At 40.8% G+C, this 23,714-nt stretch overlaps 1 protein-coding gene across 6 annotated transcripts in view; it reads left to right on the top strand.

Annotated features, from left to right (window-relative positions):
- ARHGEF28 (Rho guanine nucleotide exchange factor 28) overlaps window positions 1–23,714 on the top strand; it is a 954,264-nt gene that overhangs the window by 895,159 nt on the left and 35,391 nt on the right. For all 6 annotated transcript variants that reach the window (XM_086960785.1, XM_086960787.1, XM_086960786.1 and 3 more), the window contains 5 exons: window positions 1,514–1,654; window positions 6,509–6,606; window positions 9,290–9,328; window positions 9,456–9,503; window positions 16,418–16,903. In XM_086960785.1, coding sequence (XP_086816911.1) covers window positions 1,514–1,654; window positions 6,509–6,606; window positions 9,290–9,328; window positions 9,456–9,503; window positions 16,418–16,903 — 812 coding nt within the window. The remainder of the gene's footprint in view (window positions 1–1,513; window positions 1,655–6,508; window positions 6,607–9,289; window positions 9,329–9,455; window positions 9,504–16,417; window positions 16,904–23,714) is intronic.

Raw genomic sequence — 23,714 nt, 5'->3', positions numbered from 1 at the left:
TTTTGCACCATGGTGCGCCGCATTATAAATGCGGCGCACCATGGCTGGCGGAGCTGTGGCGCACTGTGGCGCATGTTAACTGGCGCATCCCTGGGGATGCGCCAGTTAACATAAATCTGCCCCTTTATATATTGCCTCTAAGTTAATCCTGACTGCTTTGTCCCAAGCTATCAAAGGTTTAAGCACAGGTTAGTTAGGAGTTTGTTTGTGACTTCATATGGACAGAAATTGTGGCTGCTGATTGAGTAGGGTTTCAATCCCCTCAACCAGTAACCCAATTTCTAACACCCTCTATGAAAAGAAATCATGTAATCATGATAAAATGAAGAAGAGTTGGTTTTACTGTCTGTTCCCAGTGTTGGAATTTATTAATGTAACATGTAACATGTGTAACTAACAGTCTAATGTGGCAGTCTAATGTGAACTGCTCTGTAGAGACCTAGACGGAACTCGGTCTGCTAGGTGCTCACCTTATAAGTCCCTAGGGTTTCTGGTGAATTATGTACATTTAATCACAATTTTTACTTTTTGCTCATTAAATAAGGTAAGTAGATGGAAAGTTTGCTCAAGAGTATTTAGTGTGACATTAAATCAAAATTATTGTATTATCATTATACAAATCATTTGATACGTGTTGTATTATGTTACAATTAACAATCAATGCAAAATGGTTAATATCATGTGTAACCAAAATTAATTATACAAAAAGAAAAAGAAAACAGCCCTATGCATTTCGGGTTCAACAGAACCCTTCTTCAGGGGTTCAAATAATTAAATCTTATAATCTTGTTTTTTCTTGTAGTTTTCACATCAGTTCCGTACATTTACATAGCAGTCTAATGTGAGTCAGGCACGGCCCGTGCCAGGCGTTACAATGGGGCGGTGACGTCAGGCAGGGGAGGGTCAAGTACCGATACAAATAAATAAAACGAATTTCGTTACCCACGCTGCATCACATTTGGCAATGCAGCGTGGGCAACAAAATAAGTTTTATTTATTTATTTTTTCGGTACTTACCTCTAATGGTCCATGTACCACATTTTACAACCCCCCACCCTGACCCTCCCCTGCCTGACGTCACCGCCCCAGTATAACGCCCGGCACGGGCCGTGCCTGATGTGAGTTATTTTACATTCCTGCATCTTGATGATTTGATATTCAGCATTCTAATGTAGTGCAACCAAAACTATTTTCGGCAAAATACTTCAGTCCTCACACAGCTGCAGGCTATACTGGTTTTTAAAGGCCCTAAAATGAGGTTCGAGCTTACATCGAGAGAAAGGGCCTTCAACAACAAGCCTACCCACTCGCTGTAGAATGTTCTAAATTATACAAGGAAAAACTGGGAAAAAAACTTTGAAATGTTTGAGCAAAGGCCTGTACCAGACATTAATGACTCTGAGCTACTCCAGTGTCTTCAATGGTGCTCTCAACACAACAATGTTCTAATAATGTAGAATCACCTTACTTAAAATAAAAAAAAGTTTGTAATGAGCAACATGTTTCTCTGTAGCTGAAAGTCTCCAGGTGGCTGTAACTTCACAACTTGACAGCACTATCAGTTCAGTGGAGGAGAGTTCTGAAACATCTGCTTCACCAAACAGACTTACGTCCTATGACAGCGCAGATGAAATCCTGGCATCATCTTCAGAATGTAAGTAAAATATGGTTGACCTTATGGCAAGACATTAGAGTAGAAGTAAGAACAATCATGCAGTAGGTGCCCACACCGCAGTTTGTTCCACACTTTTTAAAGTCATTCTGCCTTAATTCATATAGCACTAAGTACTGCTGTGATACATATTTTTGAATAACTTTCCAAGTTGCCCCTAATACTCAGTAGGTATGGCATTGTGTTTGTCTGGCCCTGTGAAGGGCTTTAGTATTTGATGATGGTAGTGTTGAGAGCTATCTTCTGTGTAATTGAGAGTATTAAAAAACAACATGAGCTGCTATGTCAAAACAAATGGGATGTGTGGAAAACCTATATACTTTGAGCAACACTGGTGCTGTCTGAACTCCTTTTTATAAAAAATGTTTTTATTTTCATTGCAAGAGAGAGACAAAAACAGAAAAATTCATTCAATCTAAACATGATATTAAGCATCTCATTGTAAGTTAATAATACAGAGGTATCCATTATGACAATAATTTCATAAAATAATAAAACAGATATCCTAATTGCCTAATTGTACTAGTCTTAACACTTTTTTTCCCTTCCCTTACTTCCCCTTTTTTCCCTCTTTCTTCCCTTTTCCTTCTCCTTTTGATAAAATAAATAAAAAAAAAAGTCATAAATTCGAATAAACATTCCCCAAATTCTCTCTCGTTTTTTCAAGGAGCGGGAGCCCCTTATCTTTGCAAGTGCTAATTCCATGGTGTACGTCTCATTGACTAGAGTCCACCACTCCATAACATGCGGGGGTTTCGGGGAAATCCAGGCCCTAGCTATTATCAATCTTGCACAAGCAAATAAAAAAGTGTTTAGATCTTTATGTGGGCTATTTACATCCTGTAGATCTAATAAAATCAAGTGTGCTGAAAAAGGCGGGAAGATAATTTGCTTCTTGATAAGAACACCTTCAATTCCTTTCCAAAACTCGACCAAAGAGGGACAGGAAAAAAGCATGTGCTCCAAATCAGCAGCCACCAAATTGCATTTAGGACATTTAGTACGATCACTAGATAGATTATTTGGTAACCAACTGGAAATTCTTTGAGGAGTGTAATATAATTGAAAACAGTTCTATATAATTGAAGTCTTAAACTAGAAGACTGAAACACCTGGTTAATTTGACAAAGAGACGCAGATATCTCATTTGGTGTTATATTTAATCCCATTCTAGTGGTCCATTTGGCAGCTAATTTACAACAATCATCCACGTTTACATGGATTAAGTGTCGATAGCCTTCACTAATAAGTGATTTGGTCCGGTCAGAATAGAGACAATTTAAAATATCAGAATGACCGACTTCGTTAATTTTCATTTTCCGGACTAAAAAGTCCTGAATTTGAATATATTTAAAGTACATACCGTCATTTAGGGGCCGATTAGGATTGCGGTGATTAGGATGGCTGGGGGGTCATCGGCGGACAGGAAAACCGTCCGCCGCTTTTCCGCCGCGGTCGCCTTCCGACTCTGGCGGAAAAGCTCTAATATGGTGGCGGTGTCTATCAGACACCGCCAGCCATATTAGGATGGGGCAGGAAACATGCTTTTCCACGGCGGCTTTTCCGCCCTGGAAAAGCATGTGGTCTTTTCAGTTTGGGGGCCTGTTGCGGGCTCCCAGGGTGTCAGGGGGTGGGGGGTGCACATGGGGGGTACCTATGGTACCCCCCTGCATTTACATGAAAAAAGCAGCAGGCACCGCGCGGTGCCTGCCGCTTTTTGCATGTAAATGCAATACATGCATTTTTAACCTTGGGCCGGGTGCTGCTTCAAGCAGCACCCGCCACAAGGTTAAAGATACAGGATGTGACCGCCAGGGTGGCGGTCACATCCTAATTTGCATGGAGGGACCGCCGCTGCCCATGCAGACGGTCCTTCTACCTCGGGGGTGGCGGATGGTCACAGGTCCGTCCGCCATCCTAATGACCCCCTTAATTTGTAAAGGGATTTAAGTGATGTAAAATCCAGTAAGCCATCAGGACCATAAAGATCACCTAAAGTATTAACACCACAGCTGGTCCAAAAAATCCCTGCACCGTCCGAAAAAATTCCAGGAAGTCCCGGATTGCCCCAAAGTTGTAATTCTGCGTGAAAGAAAGTGATCTTACCATAAATCATAATTTGATTCCAAATTCTAATGATATCCCTAGCAGTCTTGAACTTAACCCGCTTGAAATAATTTGGATCGTTGACTCTAGCCAGGAATTGGTTACAATCAGGGCCCCGCATAAACTGATAAAAAAATAACACATTTTCCGTTTTGAGCAAACTTCGAAGACGACCAAAAAAAGTAGCAAAGAAGTATAATTTTAAATCAGGGAAGGTCAGCCCTCCTTTTTCAATTGGAAGTTTCAGCAGCTCAGTCGATCTACGAGCTTTTTTGTACCCCCAAATATAGCTACTGCATATCCCATCAAGTTTTTTGAAAAAAAAGGCTATTGGGTCATAGGGGAACTGATCTAAATAAATAAAGAAATTTAGGAACTATTTTCATTTTAATAAAGTTAATCCGTCCTACTAAGCTAAGTGGTATCTTATGCCATTTTTTAAAGTAGAGAGTTACTTCTTTCAATAATGAATTGTAATTAAGTGCAATTAATTCATCAATATTTGCAGAGATTTTCACTCCCAAATATACAGCATTTGTACATATACCTTGTACAGGGACCGATGGTTGCTGTCTGAACTCCAAATATAGTTTTTCAAATAGTAATTGTCTGAAAGAATGGCGAGCAAACTTAAGTCACCAGGTTTCTTTATCACAGATTGACATTGATTTCTAAATTTCAAAGATTGATGATCATTATGTCTAATAACTAACACAAGTTGTCATAGACAAGCCTGTTTGTGGTATGTGCTGAGCAAATAGCACTTGATGTCATTTCTGATAGCGGAAAACTGAAAGTTACTTTCAGTAGAAGTAAACTTTATAGAAAGATTAACTTATATTTCCAGTAGAACTGTTTCATGTTCAATCTTTATGTCCATTTACTACCAAGACACAGGGTCCCATTTAAAAGAAAATGCATGCATTGCAAATTGTTGGCTACAATTTACTTCCAATTGTGTATTTTGAGGATTTGCACACCCCCTTGAGAAATACACTTTGGGATATGTACATATTTTTGATAACAAGGTGTACATATGGACCTCTATGCCTGTTCCAGTAGACTTTGGTACAATGATGGAAATGTGAAAAAGCAAATGTATTCTCCGTGTAGCAACGTATTTCCTTAACCCCAGTGAAAAAATGGGTGTTGATGGGAATATTTCAGATATCCAACTACCCAGATACTGGGGAAGATGCTTCAGGTAGCTTTGTATTCCTGCTCTGGATGTCAAGGACCAGGTGCAGGTTTTACCACACATATAGGCATGCCAAAGATTCACTGGAAACTGGTGCCCAGCACTCGATCGAAAAAACTTGGAAGACGGCTACCGTACCCAAAGGTTTGTGTTCTTGGGTTAACTACAAAAAAATAGAAAACAAAGTCCCACTTAAACTCTATACTAGCTCTTCTACTATACAAACATTTAATTGCCACACACTGACATTGAAACAGTGCTCCTGCAGTGCATAATTTGAGCTGGTGGTTGCTGGTGGGGGCCACCAGCACTCTTTTCTAGGGATAAGCACTTATTTTCCCTCATCAGACAGCAACAAAGAGAGAAAAACAAACACAGACAGGGAATGAGAAAGACGGAAAAACTGTCACAAAGGGACAAATCAGGAACACGCAAGAGAGATAATGGATCATGGAGTATCTGATTGCGGATTAAAAAGGCATGAGGAGGATTCAAGACTACGCATTCGGCACACAGACATTAATAGAGCAGGATTCAGGCTTCCGAGAAGAGCTTTGGGTACCGGCACTCCTCATTTTACAAACTTAGGGGCCGATTATGATTGCGGTTATTCCGCATCCTCCGGGCCGGCGGAAGCCACCGCCGGCCCGGAGGATGCGGATCAACCGCTACGGACTGAAAAAAGACCCCGCCAGAATATGATGGCTGGGGGATCTTTTTTTTGTCTGCCGCTTTTCCGCCGCGGTCGCCTTTCGACCGCGGCGGAAAAGCTCTAACACGGCTGGTGGTGTCTATCAGAAACCGCCAGCCATATTAGGATGTCAGCGGTCCTATGCCTTTTCATGGCTGCATTTCCGCCGTAGAAAGGCATACGGTCTTTTCTTTAAGGGCCCGTTGCGGACCCCCAGGGTGAAGGGGGGGTGGGGGTGCACATGGGGGCACCTATGGTACCACCCTGCATTTGCCTTCACGAAGCGGCAGGCACCGCGCGGTGCCAGCCGCTTTGTGCATGCAAATGCACTGCCTGAATTTTTAACATTGCGGTGGGTGCTGCTTCAAGCAGCACCCGCCGCAATGTTAAACATACAGGATGTGACCGCCAGGGTGGAGGTCACATCCTAATTTGCACGGAGGTACCGCCGCAGCCCCTGCGGACGGTCCGTCCTCCTCTGGGGTGGCGGACGGACGCAGGTCCGTCCGCCATCCTAATAGGCCCCTAAGTACTGCCTGCCGCTCTCACTTGCTGGTTAACCAATGTGATAAAGTGGGCAGAAAATGTCACAATGAAAATCGTAATAGTAAGACATCAAAGCTGAGATCAGGCACAGGACGATTGGCTGTAAACCCATTTCTCTTGATTCTAATGATGGAAATTTAGTTGCACATTAATTCTGTTTCTCAATAACTAAATGTTTATAAACTATTGACATTGGTACTATCAAATCTAAGGGTATCCTGGTGCTCAAAAATAATGAATGCTAGTGTGCAGATTTCTTTATGATAGACGCTATGTTCAACTCTCCATTTTTCAGCTCTGAACACAGAGGTTAAGGAAGGAGGCTCCTGCGACTCGGATCTCAGTGCCTGTCAAATTCAAACTGAAATTGAGGAATCTTACCGAGAGGATAAGGTATCTGTTTTAAGCAAACATACTTTACCAAAACCTTATAGGTTCTCTTAGAGTGTTCTAACATGTGAACCAATAATACCCTATTGATCATCAGTCAGAGCATGTGATTAGGTATGTTGACTGTGACTGTTGTGCTTCTGGAATCCTAGGTTCTGGTCAGATATAGATACAGCAAGTTGTGTTTCACTATTAGTTTGGTGAATGAGACATTTGCACAAGGCTGTGCTTTAAAAAGTGAGACTGAAACTGAGCAATCGTTTTGTAGGTTTTTTGGATATGCATCATTAGACCTGCTTTAAAGGTGTTTTCTTCAGTGACCACACATAAAAAGAGCCTTCACCCTACTGCTATTCAGCATGTTTGTGACGTGCAGTCACTACTTTCTTTATCACCGTTCTAACATGCAAGATTCCCCACTAGCGCCCCCACCGATTTACCAAGAGGTCAGTTCTCAAAATTAAAATTGGAATGGTTCGCAATCCAACATTTCTCATTAATATTCATGAAGAAGGTTGCAAATTCTGACTCACTCAGATTCGTAGCGATCCAAGGGATGGTGACCTGCAAGGGTCAGAAGGACGCCATATATCTGTAATTGTCTTTAAATAAGTAAACACTATTTTTTTAAAAGCAGCCCGTTTTACTTAAAGAAAACACAGATGCTTAAAAAAAATTGTTTCCTTTTTTGAAAAGCCTCTTTGAGAGTTGGCTGTGGCCCATTAAACATTTTTCAACATTCACTAAAGGGAAGGGGTACAAAGGGGACCCTTACCCTTTTGCAAAAGAGTTACCACCCTAACTTGGAGTTCAGAAACTCTTCTGTGGTTTGCACCTGGATATCAGGTCACAGACCATTGATGCAAAGGATACTAATTGGCAATTTAGCGACAAGCCCTCTCCAAATTGTGGTTGGTATCTATTTGCAGTTCCATTTTGCAATACCATTTTAGAAGTCAGTAAAAGTATGCCAACTTCTAAAATAGATTCATACGTTAGAGAGACCTGCAAAATAGTTCAGTACATCTGGCCCCTTGCTACGTAGATGAGCAATGGAGGTGGAAAGAATTTTAAAACACTAGGCAAGAGTTCTTTAGCAAAGTTGCCAGCTCTAAAGATAGTTAGCTAGACTCTATTTTCCTAAAAACTGGATTTTGTAGGCTTGACAGAAATCTGTGAATACAAGTACCACTAGACAGTTTCAAGTTGTCATAAGATGTTCAGCTTTTAACTCAGATAAAAATCAATAGTTAAGATTGAACTTAGTTGCGGCAGAAACCAGTGGAACGAGACACAACATGGGTTTGTTAAGATCCCAAATTAATGGTGTGTAGGAGGAGACTGGAACTGTCATTGTTTAAAGAATCAATGTTTTCTATTAGCTAAGTAGGTGAGCTCCTTTATGGTTGAGTTTTAGTCAGATTGCTCCCCAGGTGTATAATAAGATAGAAAGGTTTAGAATGGTTGATGGAAACAGGTATGCACAGCCCTGTGGTAGGAGCACAAATGGTTTATTCCAGATAGAAGGAATAGGTTTCATTAATAAATATTGGAGAATGCTGGAAATTTGAGTTTATCTGCCAAATTATAAAATCTCTTGCAACTTCTGATTGAGAGGGTGAAAGGAGTAATTGACTGGAATAGGTTGTGCACTAGAGTTAGGAGTGAAAACATGTGATTTGGTTTTCCAGTGAATTGGAAACAAAACTTTTAACAACTTTTTGAAAATGGTTATATTTTAATATGGAGTACAAGTCGACCTCAGAACTGATATTACTGTTAATAAGGAAGACCTATTTATATTACAAACTTGCTAATTATTATTTTATTTTGGAAGGTTGGAAAAATAGATTAAAATTGTAAGAAATGTTTACAAGTTTGAAAAAGCCAGACATAGTAATAGAAATGATATTTATTCAAGATTCACTTTGTAAGGAGGGAAATGCCTTGTGCTACTAGAATGTAATCTAGGGCCGGTTACATGGTATAAACTCCCATTGAAACTACTCACTACACTTAAACTTTCCACCTTCAAGAAAAAAAAAGTCTTGGCTCTTTTGACAACTTGCAAACGTTATTGCTGCGTGTATCGTTATATCTGTTTAGCGCTGGGACACTCTTTGAGTAGCTGCGTGCTGTATAAATCTCAATAACATAATATATAACATAAATAGATAGCAGATGTTGATTCCTGAAGTTTCCCCATAAATTTGCAGAGGCTTATAGCTGGTGGATATGAGTTTGATCATTTCACATATCTCTATCTATCTATCTATCTATCTATCTATCTATCTATCTATCTATCTATCTATCTATCTATCTGTCTGTCTGTCTGTCTGTCTGTCTGTCTGTCTGTCTGTCTGTCTGTCTGTCTGTCTGTCTGTCTGTCTGTCTGTCTGTCTGTCTATCTTGATGTATGTATAGAGAGGTTGAATAAAATCTCCCTTACTGCAGCCTGGGGTCTGTGTCTTCATTTCGAGAAGTTGGAGGTTATGAAGATTGCGTTGTATATATATATATATATATATATATATATATATATATATATATATATATATATATATATATATGATTACATGTACACACACATATATATATGTGTGTGTATATATATATATATATATGAAAAGTTGACATATTCAATATACAGATTAGTTAAAGCATTGCATCCGTATATTTACTTTAGGTGGAGTGTGGAAGCTACTCAGGAATCACACAGGCAGAGGTAAGTTATGGCAAATGTGTATCTAATCAATAATTGACAGTCTCTTTTCTTGTGAGGAAAAGATGTAAAGTGCTGTTCACAAACTGCATTTCAACATAATTATCAACTCCTTGCCATTGCTTTGCAGATTGTACAAGCCATACAGAACCTGACCCGACTCTTATACAGTATACAGGTAACACAGCTTATATCAATGAATTCATATTTGTTTGTGTTGGATGCAAATGTCAGGTACTGATTTCTAGGCACTGTCAGGATTACAGAAGCTCAGCTCTAAATAAACTGTGATGTCATGGAAAACAAAACAAATAAACGTGAGACAATTGCCATAGTGCAAGATTTGCAATGGTGATGGTCAAAGTGACTTTGTCAGTTGTATGGTGATGGGGTCTAAACGAATTTGGGACCTATTCGTTAATGCTACGTTGATTTTATCATGCTTACATTGAAGTGTCTTAAAATACATCACGACTCACATTATTACAATTCACATTCTAATGTCTCATTTAAATACAACGAAAGAATGTATGCGGATGCGGACTACTCATGATTATGCTGCACCCCTTCAAATGTAAAATGAACTTTGTGCTACATCACCTTCAAGGGTTCGACGTCCATTAAATGCCTTTAAAGTTGCGTCTGCAGGTATAACCTGCGGAACGTAAATGGTTGGTGGCTAGCGAACCTCAAATAGAAAATGCACGTGATTTAGGCTTCGGGCAAATATGAATTAGAAAGCAATAATGAGACGTAATAAAGTTTACTGATGGTTGAATAATGGATGCAGAGTACTGTGGTGGAGCCAGTATTGGGTCCTGGAGTCACAAAATGTGATAATTTCTCTGTTGCCATGAATGTCACCTGCCATTAATGCCAGCATCTACCTCAAATGAGTAATATTGTGGTTGTTTGAAATTTGTGATAGCAAAACGTGTATAGGAAGCTCCCATGAAGTATGTATAGGCACATGTCCTGTAGAGTATTATTATTATGGACAGCTCAAACAGTGATGATCCAATGTTTTTATAGGGTTACTGCTCTATCCTATCAGATTATATGACTTTTCTATGGGGATTTTTTTAAAGAGTTCCATACGAATATCCCATTCAAATCTGTTCCATGTTTAAATATTGTTAACAAAAATATAGTCATTAAAAATATTGATGTTATGTTATGTTATGTTATGGAAATTTGTATAGCGCGCGGCTGCCCCAGCCAAGGGGCGTCCCGGCGCTGCGAGCTGACCAGAGTGCAGAATGAAGGTGCACAAAGAAAACAGATTATTGGAAAAGATGGGTTTTGATGGCCTTTCTAAAGGCTAAGAGATCATGCATCCCCCGTATGGTTACAGGCAGGCTGTTCCATAGCTTGGCAGCAAGGAGGCTGAAAGATCGTCCACCAACTCTGGCAAGTCTAGTGTGGGGAATGATCGCTAGATGTTGTCCCTCTGAGCGGAGAGATCTGCTAGGTGTGTACTCAGACAAGAGGGGACTCAGCAGTGGGGGAGAGGCGGTTTTGAGGATCTTGAAGGCTAAACATAGAGCCTTGAACTGGATCCTTTTTCCCACCGGGAGCCAATGCAGTTTTCTTAAGGTTCCTGAGACTGAAGAGTGGCGAGGGAGGCCGACCAGAGCCCTGGCAGCCGCGTTCTGGACTCTCTGTAGTCTGGTGGTTTCGGCCAGGTTCGCTCCCAAAAGGAGAGAACTGGCATAGTCCAGTCTAGAAAGGATCGTCGCCTGGACGATAAGCTGGCGGGTGCGGCAGTCAAAGAACTTCAGGATGGGCCTGATGTTGCGTAAAATGCCGAAGCACGTGGCGGCCACTTTCTTGGTGTGGATGGTATATTTTAGAGCTGAATCGACCCAGACACCTAGATTCTTGACACAGTCCTTTGGCTTGGGGGGTGGGCCCAGAATGTCAGGCCACCAATTATCTCCCCAGGATGCGGTATTTTTTCCTAAGAGGAGAATCTCGGTTTTACCGGCGTTTAATTGGAGAAAATTCGCCGTCATCCAGTTGGTGATGTCAATGAGTGTCTGTTTAAAGTGATGAGCTTCCAGACCACTGTTGTTATTCAAAGCCACCACCAACTGGGTATCATCTGCATATGATACCAAAGCCATTCCATTCCTTCTGGCCACCTCCGCTAACGGGCGGACATAGACATTGAACAGGGTAGGGCTAAGGGACGAGCCCTGCGGCACTCCCTGTCCAATGCTATGCTCCTTCGAGATGTAAGGGGGGGTGGAGACTTTAAAAGACCTGTTAGACAGGAAGTCTCTGAACCACCCCAGGGCTGCCCCTATGACTCCAATTTCCTCCAGTCTCATCAAGAGGACCTCATGTGACACCGTATCGAAGGCAGCACTGAGGTCCAATAGGACCAGTGCTGCAGTACCGCCGGCGTCAAGAATGGAACGGAGGTCTTCAGAAACACTGAGCAAGGCCGTCTCGGTGCTATGACCGGCTCTAAACCCGTGTTGGGAGTCATCCAGGATGTTATTGGTGAGGAGGAAGTTGGACAAGATGTTATTGACGTGTGCCTCGGCCACTTTAGCAGGCCAAGGGAGCAGGGAGATCGGCCTAAAGTTCTCCGGAAGTGAGGGATCTAAAGTGGGTTTTTTTAGAATAGGGGACACCCATGCCTGCTTCCATTTGATGGGAACACTGGCAGTGGAGAGTGACCGATTGATGATGTCACGAACGTGATCTGTGATGAGTACATGAGCGTCACAGAACAGGTCAGGCTTCAAGGGATCTGCCGGAGACCCGGATTTAATCTTTCCACAGATTTTAGAGAAAGTCTCACGGTCAAGTGTAGGAAGGGAAGTGAGGGAAGGCCTGGTAGGATCAAAGGTGACCGGTGACTAAGCATGAGCGAATTTTGCGGATCTCGCGTTCGCGAATTTTGCGGATTTGCGGATTCGCAATCCGCAAAATCCGCGAATTCCCGCGAATTTGCGGATTTTTTTTTTTTTTGTGTTCGCCCGTGTTTCTGCCAGTTCGCGAGGGTTTTGTACACTTTCGCAAATTGCGAACTTACCTGTCGGGTCGCAAGTTTCGCGAACTTGTTGTTTCTACGTGTCCAGCCTGTTTGGGACACTCTTCTTCATCACTGCCACTCTCTGTCACCACTGCCACTCTCTGACTACTCATGCCACCCTCTGGCCCACCCATGCCACCCTCTGTTTCATCACCACACCCTCTGGTTGTCCAGTGTACATTATTTTCGGCAAAGCAAAGCACACCTTCCCTGCCTCAAGTGACCTGAATTAATTTGGGGCTGATTCATGTGTCACAGAATATTTTTTTAGCTGGCACCTGCTTCCTTAGTGCGCCCTGATTAGTGATCTTTTGCACTTGCTAAGTGCTTTCATTGTTGCAAAATTAGTTACAACACCTGCCCTGCCCCAACTGACAATAATGAATTAGGGGCTGATTAATGGATTTTAACTTCCAGCCTGGCTCCTGCTTGTCTCCCTTAGCTGTAATTCAGGACCTTTGTGGCATATGTGTAACTATTCTGAGGTTCAGAGCAGGGTCACATAATAGTTTCAACTGGCAACTGAACTCTGGAGGGGCCCCTCAGGAAGCACTCCAGGAAATGGCTACTAATGATGAGCCTGAACTTTTGAACCTGGTAAGTAGTTACTTTCAGTTTTGCTAAGATCGTATTTCTGCAATTTTGCACTTATTCGCGGGGCGCGAACTCACGCGAACAGTGCGAGCAGTGCGAGCAAAATCCGCTGCTCGCGGATTTGCGGATTTTGCGGGAAATTCGCAAATCTCGCGGATTGCGGATTTCCCGAAAATCCGCAAAATCCGCGAGCGGAACGGATTTTCCGCCCACGCCTACCGGTGACTGAGGGCCTTTGGGGAAGGTGTCGTATATCTTCTTGATTTTATCTGTGAAAAAATTAGCCATGTTGTTGCAGAGGTCGGGCGAGGTAGTGATGGCGCTGACAGATTTCTTTGCCGTGAGGTCCTTCAGAATATATATCAATTGTAAAAGCCGTGAGGTCCTTCAGAATATATATCAATTGTAAAAATATCAATTACAAAAATATTGACTCCCTATACTTAAACAGGTAAGTACAATAATATCGACTCAAAAATATTGATGTAAAAAAAATAGATGTAAAAAATATTGACTTTAAAGAATAACAACTTAAATTAAATTAATTAAATAATATTATTATTATTATTAACAAAATAAATTAAATTTAATATATTTGAACTAATTATAACAAATAAACTTAATTTAATAAATATGAACACAAAAAATGTGTACATATACATATATTTACTTAAATACATTGTATAGACTATTATCTTTATTTAATTTAATAAACTTTATTCATTATATATAAATAAAATAAACACATATATAAATAATTTAAAATAAAATAAAATGTTCTTTATTTAATTAACACATTAAACTATAAAAAAAATAATACATCCATTTAATAACAAAATAAAAACATTAGTAGTTAAAACATTGGATAGCGGGAGGGTAAAAATTACTATTCCCACTCAATGAGTGCAACAGTAGGGAAAGCGCTGGATAGCGGAGGGGTACATTTTACTATTGTCACTCCAGTGAGTGCAACAGTAGGGAAAGCGCTGGATAGTGTAGGGGTAAAAATTACTATTCCCACTCCAGTGATTGCAATAGTAGGGAAGGTGCTGGATAGGGGCTAAAAATACTATTCCCACTCCCATGAGTGCAACAGTAGGGAAAGCATTGGATAGCGGAGGGGTAAAATTTACTATTCCCACTTCAGTGAGTGCAACAGTAGGGAAAGCACTGGATAGCGTAGGGGTCAAAATTACTATTCCTACTCCAGTGAGTGCAACAGTAGGAAAAGCGCTGGATAGCGGAGGGGTAATATTTACTATTCGCACTCCAGTGAGTGCAACAGTAGGGAAAGCGCTGGATAGCGTAGGGGTAAAAATTACTATTCCTACTCCAGTGAGTGCAACAGTAGGGAAAGTGCTGGATAGTGAAGGGGTAAAAATTACTATTCCCACTCCAGTGAGTGCAACAGTAGGGAAAGCGCTGGATAGCGGAGGGGTATAAATTACTATTCCCACTCCAGTGAGTGCAACAGTAGGGAAAGCGCGGGATCCCAACAATAAAAAACAACATTATCAACATTTTTATTAAATTTAATTTCCAATATTAACATAATTATTATAAAAATGTAAATATATTCCTATTAGCAAAGGTAATAGAAAATAATGAATTACACATTATTTATCACTATAATATACACAACACACACCTAAAATTATTACACAATTAAATTGAATATTTACTAATTATTTAATGAAAATTAATTTAATATTATTTATTAATTAATCAATAAAAAATTAAATACTTACCAGCTTTCACACCATTTACACAAATAAACAACTCAACAAACACCTAAAATTAATTACACAATTACAATTAATAATTAATAAATAATTAATGGTAAATAATTTTACAATATTTAATAATTAGTCAATAAACAATTAATTACTTACCACCCTTCACACCCTTCCACATATAAACACCACAAAACACACCTAAAATAATTAAACAATTAACATAATTAAATATTAATTGACTAATTGAAATTAATTAACAACCTATTATTAAACTGTTATTAATTAATCAATAACACATTAATTAATCAATTAATTTTATATAATTAGATTACTTCCCACCCTATTGCCCTATAAACCCACAACCCGCTACGGAACTAATAACGCAAAATTAAACTTAAAATAAATTAATAACTAGAAAAATTCTAAAACATATAATAAAATGACAAACAATTCTCATTAAAACACTAAAATACATAACATTATTATTAATTCGATATTTTTTTCAACTATATTTTTGTAAATGATATTTATTACAACTATATTTTTGTAATCAATATTACTTACCTGTCAGTCGATATTTTTGTCAATATATTTCTGCGGCGATATTAAAGTCCCACGATATTTCTCCATCGATATTCCTGCTCTGCACCTTCAAATCATCACACTTTTCTACTGTTCACCAATGGCTGTGCTAATCGCTCACCAGGAATAACATAGATATATAATTAAGAAAACATCTGCATATGCAGCATGCTCCTACCAGATACAGGTGTGAAATAGACCTCAGGAGCACTGGATTTTCCTGAGGAGGTCAAACATCCAGAAGAAAGAAAAGGAAAGTTCTCTTCACAAGATGTAGTTTACTGAAATATAATACAAGTTAGTCAATTGAGAAAAATGTAAGCCAGTGAATTCTTTACAGTAAAAAACATTTTAAACTCTTCAGTTGTTCGGATAATCTTCAGGTGAACGGGTACTCCACGTTTTGAAATCCCAGTGCACAGGTCAGAGCAGAAGTGGTTTAAGAGAGTGTGATACACATTAAAGTGCTAAAAGACGTGGGATTGATGCAGTCTAACCTGGAGTTGGATGTTGAAACCTCTACCGAAATCTGATTAGTGGGTTAGCGGTGCATGTGCACATAGTCCCATCACAGGCGTGAATGACCCTTCTTTGGTTTGTGTTACAGTGCACTCTGTGTACACACAGACATTCTGAGCAGTGATACTTGAGAATGTACTTCCTGTCTGGGACAGCAGAACGTGGTGTACTCAAGCATTGCAAATGTCCAGTGCTACAGCACAGCAGTGTCAATTGAGTATAACCCTGCAATTGCCTTGTGAGAGTCTATGCACAGTAATCTCTTTGATTGTCTTTCCACGCCAATATTTAATTTCTATTTGTTCTTCTGGGCGATTTTATATAATTCTCTGTACAATTACTTAATTGCTTAATCACTAAACCTGCACTAAGGACAACACTCTACTGCCTCATGGTGCTGGGTATGTGCTATGTAGGAGCCAAACATATTGCAGCTTGGGACAGATTGCAACATCCCATGGTTTAATTTAGCTGATTTTTCTTTAAAGATTTAGCAATTAGTTTAAGAAAAAAAATATAGATGTTTTTTCCATCTCCATGGAAGGTTGCATGGCGGTGAAACTGTGTAGTAATAATAAAGAGGGAATAAATGAACAATTACATTTGTGTTTATAGGCGGCTGTGACCATTCAAGACAGCCATATTGAACTTCACAAGGTGCTGTTCAATGAACGTGAGAGAACGACCCGAGGACACATTTCTAGAGGGAGCATGCTCCAAGACAAGGAGAAATACCGGACCTTGGAGAAAAACAGAGAGGAAACAGTCAATTTGAACAAACTTCAGCATCAGTTCCATCAGGAGCAGCAACGCTGGTATCGAGAGTGTGAGCAAAGACTACGGGAGCAGGAGCAGAAAGAGATGCGACTTCAGGAAAGAGAGAAAGAATGCCAAAGCCAGGAAGACTTTCTTCAGAAGAAAAAAGAGGAGCTTGGCCTTCAACTTCAAGACTATCAGCAAAACCTTGAACGACTCAAGGAAGGTCAGAGACTCGTGTTGAAAGAGAAGGAAAAAGTTCACGTGCAACAAAAACTTATGCGGCACTTAAAACACACACGTCACAGTAGCTTACCTGTGATGGTCTTGCCTTCTATGAGTGAGGTAAGTTGAACCTCCTTTGTTGACCTGAATGTTTCACACTTTCTCGCCTGATTTTTATGTAAAATGCTTTGAGCTTATGAAAATAGTCCCAGTGACCAATGCTCCCTGCCCCTGGTAAATGAAGGTGTAAAGTTAAATAACAGTTGATGCCTTTTCCCCCCGGGCATTACAAAATGTTGACCACTCAAGGTTTTACCACACATTTGCAGTTTTATTGACTCGTATCCAACTATATTTTTATCCTCTCTCTGCTACCCTTTTACATTTACCTTTTACTACCTCTTACGATTACCCAATCCTGAACACTAAAAATCCCTTACTGCTCCATACCCTTAATCATCCCTGAATCCTAAAAATAACCTTGCTATTTCCGCCTATCTCTGAACCCTAAATTCACCTCCTACCCCACCCTTACCCATCCTTGAACTCTACAAAAACGTAAAACATTTACGCACCACTATGCCCTAAAATCCTTTAAAACCCTCACCACCCTGAACCTTTACGCACCCCCTAATTCCTAAACCACCCCTTTTTAAAAAATGACATTATAGTTACATCATTCAAATAAATACTTACCGGCATGGTAACTTACCGAAAAAAGTTTGCATGGTAATCATAGGCACTGAGGGTAGTAGGTTTCTATGCTCCGTGAGAAAAAGAAGGCAAGACTTTTGAACTTTTTTTGGGACATATAGGTGCATTATTTGTTGTCACCCATGCACAAAACGAGCAAGGGTTTCCAGCATTTCGGGCAAACTTGCTTTCATAATGCTACCTACCCCATTTACTCAAAGGAGGGAGTTTTAGGGGATGTTGTTGTAAATTGGTGCCCCCTAATGATGGCATGCTTAGTCTGTGAAACTATGTCATTTTATGATAATAATGACCTTCCCCTGTGCAAGGCACTATATGCAATCAATCAGTCAATCAGGGGGTTGTTGAGTGCGCTACTCACCCGTGAGGGTCTCAAGGCGCTGAGAGGGAGGGTCCCAACTCCATTAGCCGAAGAGCTAGGTCTTGAGGGCCTCCCTGAAGGTGTTCAGGGAGGGGACTAGTCTGATGTGTGCCGGAAGCTTGTTCCAGGTTTTGGCCACAGTGTGAGAGAAGGATCTTCCTCCTGCTCTGTGGATGCATGGGGTTTTGGCCAGTGCGAGGTTGGAAGATCGAAGGTTTGTTTTGGGTATGTGGAAGTTGATTCAGTTGTTGAGGTATTCAGGTCCGGTGTTGTGCAGGCATTTGTCGGCGTGGGTGAGGATTTTGAAGGTGATTCTTTTCTCCACGGGGAGCCAGTGGATTTTTCGAAGGTGTTGGCTGATGTGTTCATGCCGGGGCATGCAGAGGACGAGTCGGGCGGCGATGTTCTGTATTACCTGGAGTTTCCGGAGTAGGGACTTGTTCATGCCAGCATATAGAGCATTTCCATAGTCTAGTCTGCTGGTGATGAGTGCTTGGGTGACTGTCTTTCTTGACTCAGGGGGAATCCATTTGAAGGTCTTGCGGAGGGTGTTGAAGCAGCTGGAGGCGACAGCTGTGACCTGTCGGTTCATGGTGAGGGAGGAGCTGAGTACAATGCTGAGTTTTGTGGCGTGATCCGATGGGGTGGGAGGGCTTCTGAGTGTTGTTGGCTACCAGATGTTGTCCCATACTGAAGGGGTGGTTCAGAGTACAAGGACTTCTGACTTCTCGGCATTCAGTTTGAGGCAGCTGTTGGTCATCCATACGGTGACCCCCTGCATTTCTTTCTGGAAGTTGAGTCTGGCGGTGGCGGGGTCTTTGGTGAGGGAGAGGATGATCTGGGTGTCATCAGCTTAAGAGACGATGTTGAGGCCTTGTTGGTGGACCATGGCGGCGAGGGCAGCCATGTAGATGTTGAAGTGAGTCGGGCTCAGCGATGATCTATGTGGGACTCCACAGGTGATTTCCGAGGTATCTGAGAGAAAGAGGGCAGTCTTATTCTTTCACTTCTTCAGGTGCCAAGAGCAAAGTGGCGTTCCCCATTTCCAATGTTATCATCAAGTAGACTGTAAAACATGAAAGCCTTACTTACATCTACAGCCTTTGATTTTAAAAAATGGAGATAAAATGTGGAGGGAACAGGTCAGTGTCATGCAAGGGATAACTTGAGAGAGGCCTATTTTCTGTTTAGTTTCATTATAAAAATGAAGACATGTTAGCCAAAAAGAAACTTCTTGGCAGTCTGTAGGAACACATCTGACAGACTCTCCAAGATATGACTATTCTGTGATTTGCACACAAAAAAATCGTCACATTATTTATTTGTCAGCTTTATAAAAATCCCACGATTCTTACCCAAATTCCTAAACAATTGTTGTGTTTTTGAAAAAGCGAGTCTGTTTCTCCTCTTTCCCTTGGTGGAAACCCCCATCCTCCTACCCCCACCTCCAAACTCAGGACAGTCATCGGGCCCCTTTTCCCCATTGCTCCCCAACGTCATGTATCCCCTCTTTATTCACCCCCTGCTGCCCAATGCACCTTTGGAATGGAGGTTATCGTGTGCCGCAGAGAGGAGAGTTTTCAAATATAAATCTGTACTGTCGGCACCAGACACTCTCCTCGTTATAGGCACGGAGCAGATGGACACTTGGCTAGCTCACAGACTGTGTGTGACTTGCCAAAGTCTCGAGGAGTGACCGACCCAAGACCGAGCTATATGTTTGTGACAAGAACATGTTCTGCTTAATGAAAAATATCACAACGCTTTAGGGTTCGGGACAACATGTATTTATTGATTTATTTACCCAATGTCACAAAATACTAAGGAGTCTGATCTGAAGAAGCCACATTTAAATACAACAACAACTGAATTAAGTTTTGATAACTGATGGGCATGTTGACAGACAGGTCAGGGTTGAAGTAGAACCTGAGAACATTTTTCTGGAACAATCACATTTACATTCTAAAAACAGGAAGATGGAAATACAGGCCCAGATTTACTAAACCTTTGCATTGTCCTTGCGTTGTGCAAGGTGCCGCAAGGCAACGTTAAGGCTTATGTAAGATTTACCAAGCCCCGCGAGGAATGATTTGCACCACCTCACGTGACTTTGTAAAGAAAATTAATGCAACACAACAGATTGCTCTGCGTTACGTTCCATTACATATCATAGTGGTAGGCATTCCATGGGTGGAGCTTGGGCGATCTTGTGCATCCACTTATTGAATGTGACGCAATTCAAGATTTATGGAAATCATTAAAACTTGAATTGTGCCAAAATGGTACTCCACCCTGACCATTGCATAACGAGTAAAATATGTTTATTTTTTCTTGCACCTTTGCTTGCTGCCATGCATTGCGTTAACTTTTAGTAAATATGTCCCACAGTGTCTATCTATGTATGAAGAAAACAAATGAAAAGAGATGTATTTCCAGTGTCAGTTTCTTTTCAAAATCAACGGAGAGATATTTTCTAGAAGGGCTAAAAAAAGTTATTTGAAAAAATATAATCTGACAGACATTTACAAACCAAATCTTATTTATTTAAGGTAATTAGCCCATAAAATGTGAACTTCTGCTAAATACTTCGAGAATAGGAAATGCATGGACTAGTAGGACGTTTTCAATAGACATAGCAAGCTTGCTGTAGAGCTGCTTCCTAAAGTGGCATGTTAATAAAATAATGCATTTTACTAGTCACTTGTATACGAACAGGGTGAAGGGGGGTGGGGGTGCACATGGGGGGTACCTATGGTATGGTACTCCCCTGCATTTGCATGCACAATGCGGCAGGCCCCGCGCGGTGCCTGCCGCTTTGTGCATGCAAATGCACAGCATGCGTATTTAACTTTGCGGCGGGTGCTGCTTAAAGCAGCACCCACCGCAATGGTAAATATACGGGATGTGACCACCAGGGTGGCGGTCACATCCTAATTCCGCCGGAGGGACCGCCGCTGCCCCTGCGGACGGTCCCTCCACCTCGGGTCCGTCCGCCATCCTAATGAGCGCCTAAGTAAGGATGTATGTGATTACTTCAACCACCAATTCACAACAACATTTTTGTCTACCATCACTTCGACCTACTGTTACTTCATCTACCTTGAAAGATTTCAAATATTGCATTGACTATTACTTATATTCCAATGCTTCAATCTACCAAGATGTTGAGCACACCATTCCTGACTGTAACCCTAATGTTTTCATGTACCCTAACAATAAATTAAGTTGTTTCCGATTAAATGTGAACTAACCATACCCTAGCCCTAAATTCAACTTATTTTGTGCTACCAAACCTTGCGATTTGCAAAATCACTTGGTTTGCGACTGCTAATGGTTTCATTCAAAGGTCCTATACTAGTTTTGTGATTTGGGAGAGCCGTTCTGAATCACAAAAGGGGTTTTGCAACTCATTCAAATGTCAATTAGAAGGGAGCCTGAAAGGGATGCTCCCTCTTAATTGCGATATACAATGAGATATATCAATGATTTGTGGATGCAATTGTGGGAGGAACACATTGATAAGGTAAAGACAGATCAAAGGAGGAGGTAATTCATTCCCCAAGGGGAATGTGTCCCTGTTGAACAGTTTTCGCTTCCCTGTTGAACAGCTTTGCTTTTGGAAATCTGTCTCAGGTAGCCATGCCAGAAGCAGGCAGTGGCCCAGCGAACCACTGCCTGAAACTACTATGTCTTTTTTTAAAAAAATTGGGCATATTATCAAGAAACAGCATTAACATTATCGCCGCATTAGTGGCCGAAAACTGCAGCTAAAGTGGCGATAATGGGCTTGATAATACACCCATGTGAATTCCCATAGAAGTCCATGTTCTGGTGTGAATATAGGCTTCTATGGGCATTCTCTACGGCGTATTATCAAGCCCATTATCGACGCTTTAGTGACAGTTTTCTGCTGCTAAAGCGGTGATAATGTTAACGCCGTGCTTGATAATATGCCCCAATGTTTTTAAAGCAGTAGATGTTCCTTTGAGCGAACAACACAGGGGGCTTTAAAAAAACAAACAAAGGTTTCTTGTTAGGAAAAGCTAAAGCTAACAAGCTAACACATGTATAGTTTTTTTCTGTATTATGCACCCCTCTGTTTGTAGTCAAACACTAGGAATGCCAAATAGGGACCTCCCTAAATAATGTTTATGAGGCAGATTCTGGGAACTTTTTGCTACATGACCAATTAGTACATAAATTGCACCCCAAAATTTCAGTCAGGTCACAAAAAGCTGGAACAGTTTTTAAAATGAGTGACTATGAATTGGAAATCAAGTACAAGAAGATATGGTCATAATAAAAAAAGAAAATTCATGTAAAAGTATCAAATTAAATAAATATATATACATTACAAACAGGTTATTTAAAGAAAAATGTTATTCACTCATAATTTACATATGTAGTATATTCATACTAAACAGTTAACATCACAAACCCTGATTTGACTCTCAACAAAATATTTACACCCCAGCATAATGCAAACACATAACGGATGCACATTTAGTCTGATCAAAAAACTTTGCAATGTTCCCAAACGCAGACACACAGGACAAATACTGTATAGTTCTCGAGTGTGTGGCACGCCTTATAGTACAGTTTTTCAGGTATTTCAAACGGGTATTTCTGTAAAGGGCAGTGGTCTTCAGGATGAATAATTTATAAAGAAGTCAAGTGACGGTGACATTAGCATATTATCGAAAACAAGCTTGGTGTTCGTTATCTATATCAATTTGATTAATATTCTTCCCACATCTGCTTAATAAGGTTGTGAAAATCTTTGAGCAAACATAATATGTGACCATCTTCTTCAAGGTGAAGCTAAAGGATCACATATTCATGTAGGAAGTGTCAAAAGAGTATCTGAGTTATTATCCTCATGAGCAGTGATGCATATTCAAGGAAAATATATTTTCTAGATTTACACATCTGAATATTTTACAATAGAAATATCATACTTGTCATGAAGCATGATCCAATTACATAATCAAGGCTAGTCAATAAAAATCACTACAGATTTAAACCAGTGGCGGCTGGTGACATTTAAAAGTGGCGGGGTGTAAAATTAATGGTGGAGCACACCATGGCGAGCCCGCGTAGCGCGAGAGCCTAAACGACCTAAGGAGTGTTCCGAGAAATTTTTGAAAACTGAGTTGGCAAATGGTGCATTTTCAAGCAAATTTGACTAGACCAACACTCACCTCCTTTTTGACTGTGAACTGTAAAGTGCATGTGGTTATGTGGTTATGGCTGACACCATTAACACAGGTCATCTCAAAAACATTTTAGGCTCTGGCACTTAAGTTTCCTGTTTTACAAATTATACGCTAGATACATTCTCTTGACTCCAGTAGCGCCCACTCTTGGAAAGACTGCCACATAAAGCTATCTCTCACTAGGTGTGAGCGGGAAATCCGTTACGCTCGCGGATTTTGCGGATTTTTGGGAAATCCGCAATCCGCGAATTTTGCGGATTTCCCGCAAAATCCGCAAAAAAAATCCGCGAACGTAACGGGTTCAAAAGTTGAACCCCCCACTCATGCAACTATTTTACAATGGCGCCAGCAAGCTGCCAGCGCCGTTGTAAAATAGTTACAAAGTTAGCTTGCACAGGAACCACTAGATAAAACGAAGCAGGTGCTGCTTTATTTTATCTAAGTGCTTCCTGTGCAAGCTAACTTTGTAACTATTTTACAACGGCGCTGGCAGCTTGCTGGCGCCATTGTAAAATAGTTGCATGGCTGGGCACAGGTCTGCAGCTCACTCAAGGGACCCCTGCGCCCTTCGGGGCGATTGCATAGTAACACACACATGGTCGCTCGAACTAGTTGATGCTCAAATTCAGTGACTCATTCA

Source organism: Lissotriton vulgaris, chromosome 3_1 (genome assembly GCF_964263255.1).
Source record: "Lissotriton vulgaris chromosome 3_1, aLisVul1.2, whole genome shotgun sequence".
Lineage (NCBI taxonomy): Eukaryota > Metazoa > Chordata > Amphibia > Caudata > Salamandridae > Lissotriton > Lissotriton vulgaris.
The sequence above is the reverse complement of the archived record's forward strand: the minus strand, read 5'-3'. Positions and strand labels throughout refer to the sequence as shown.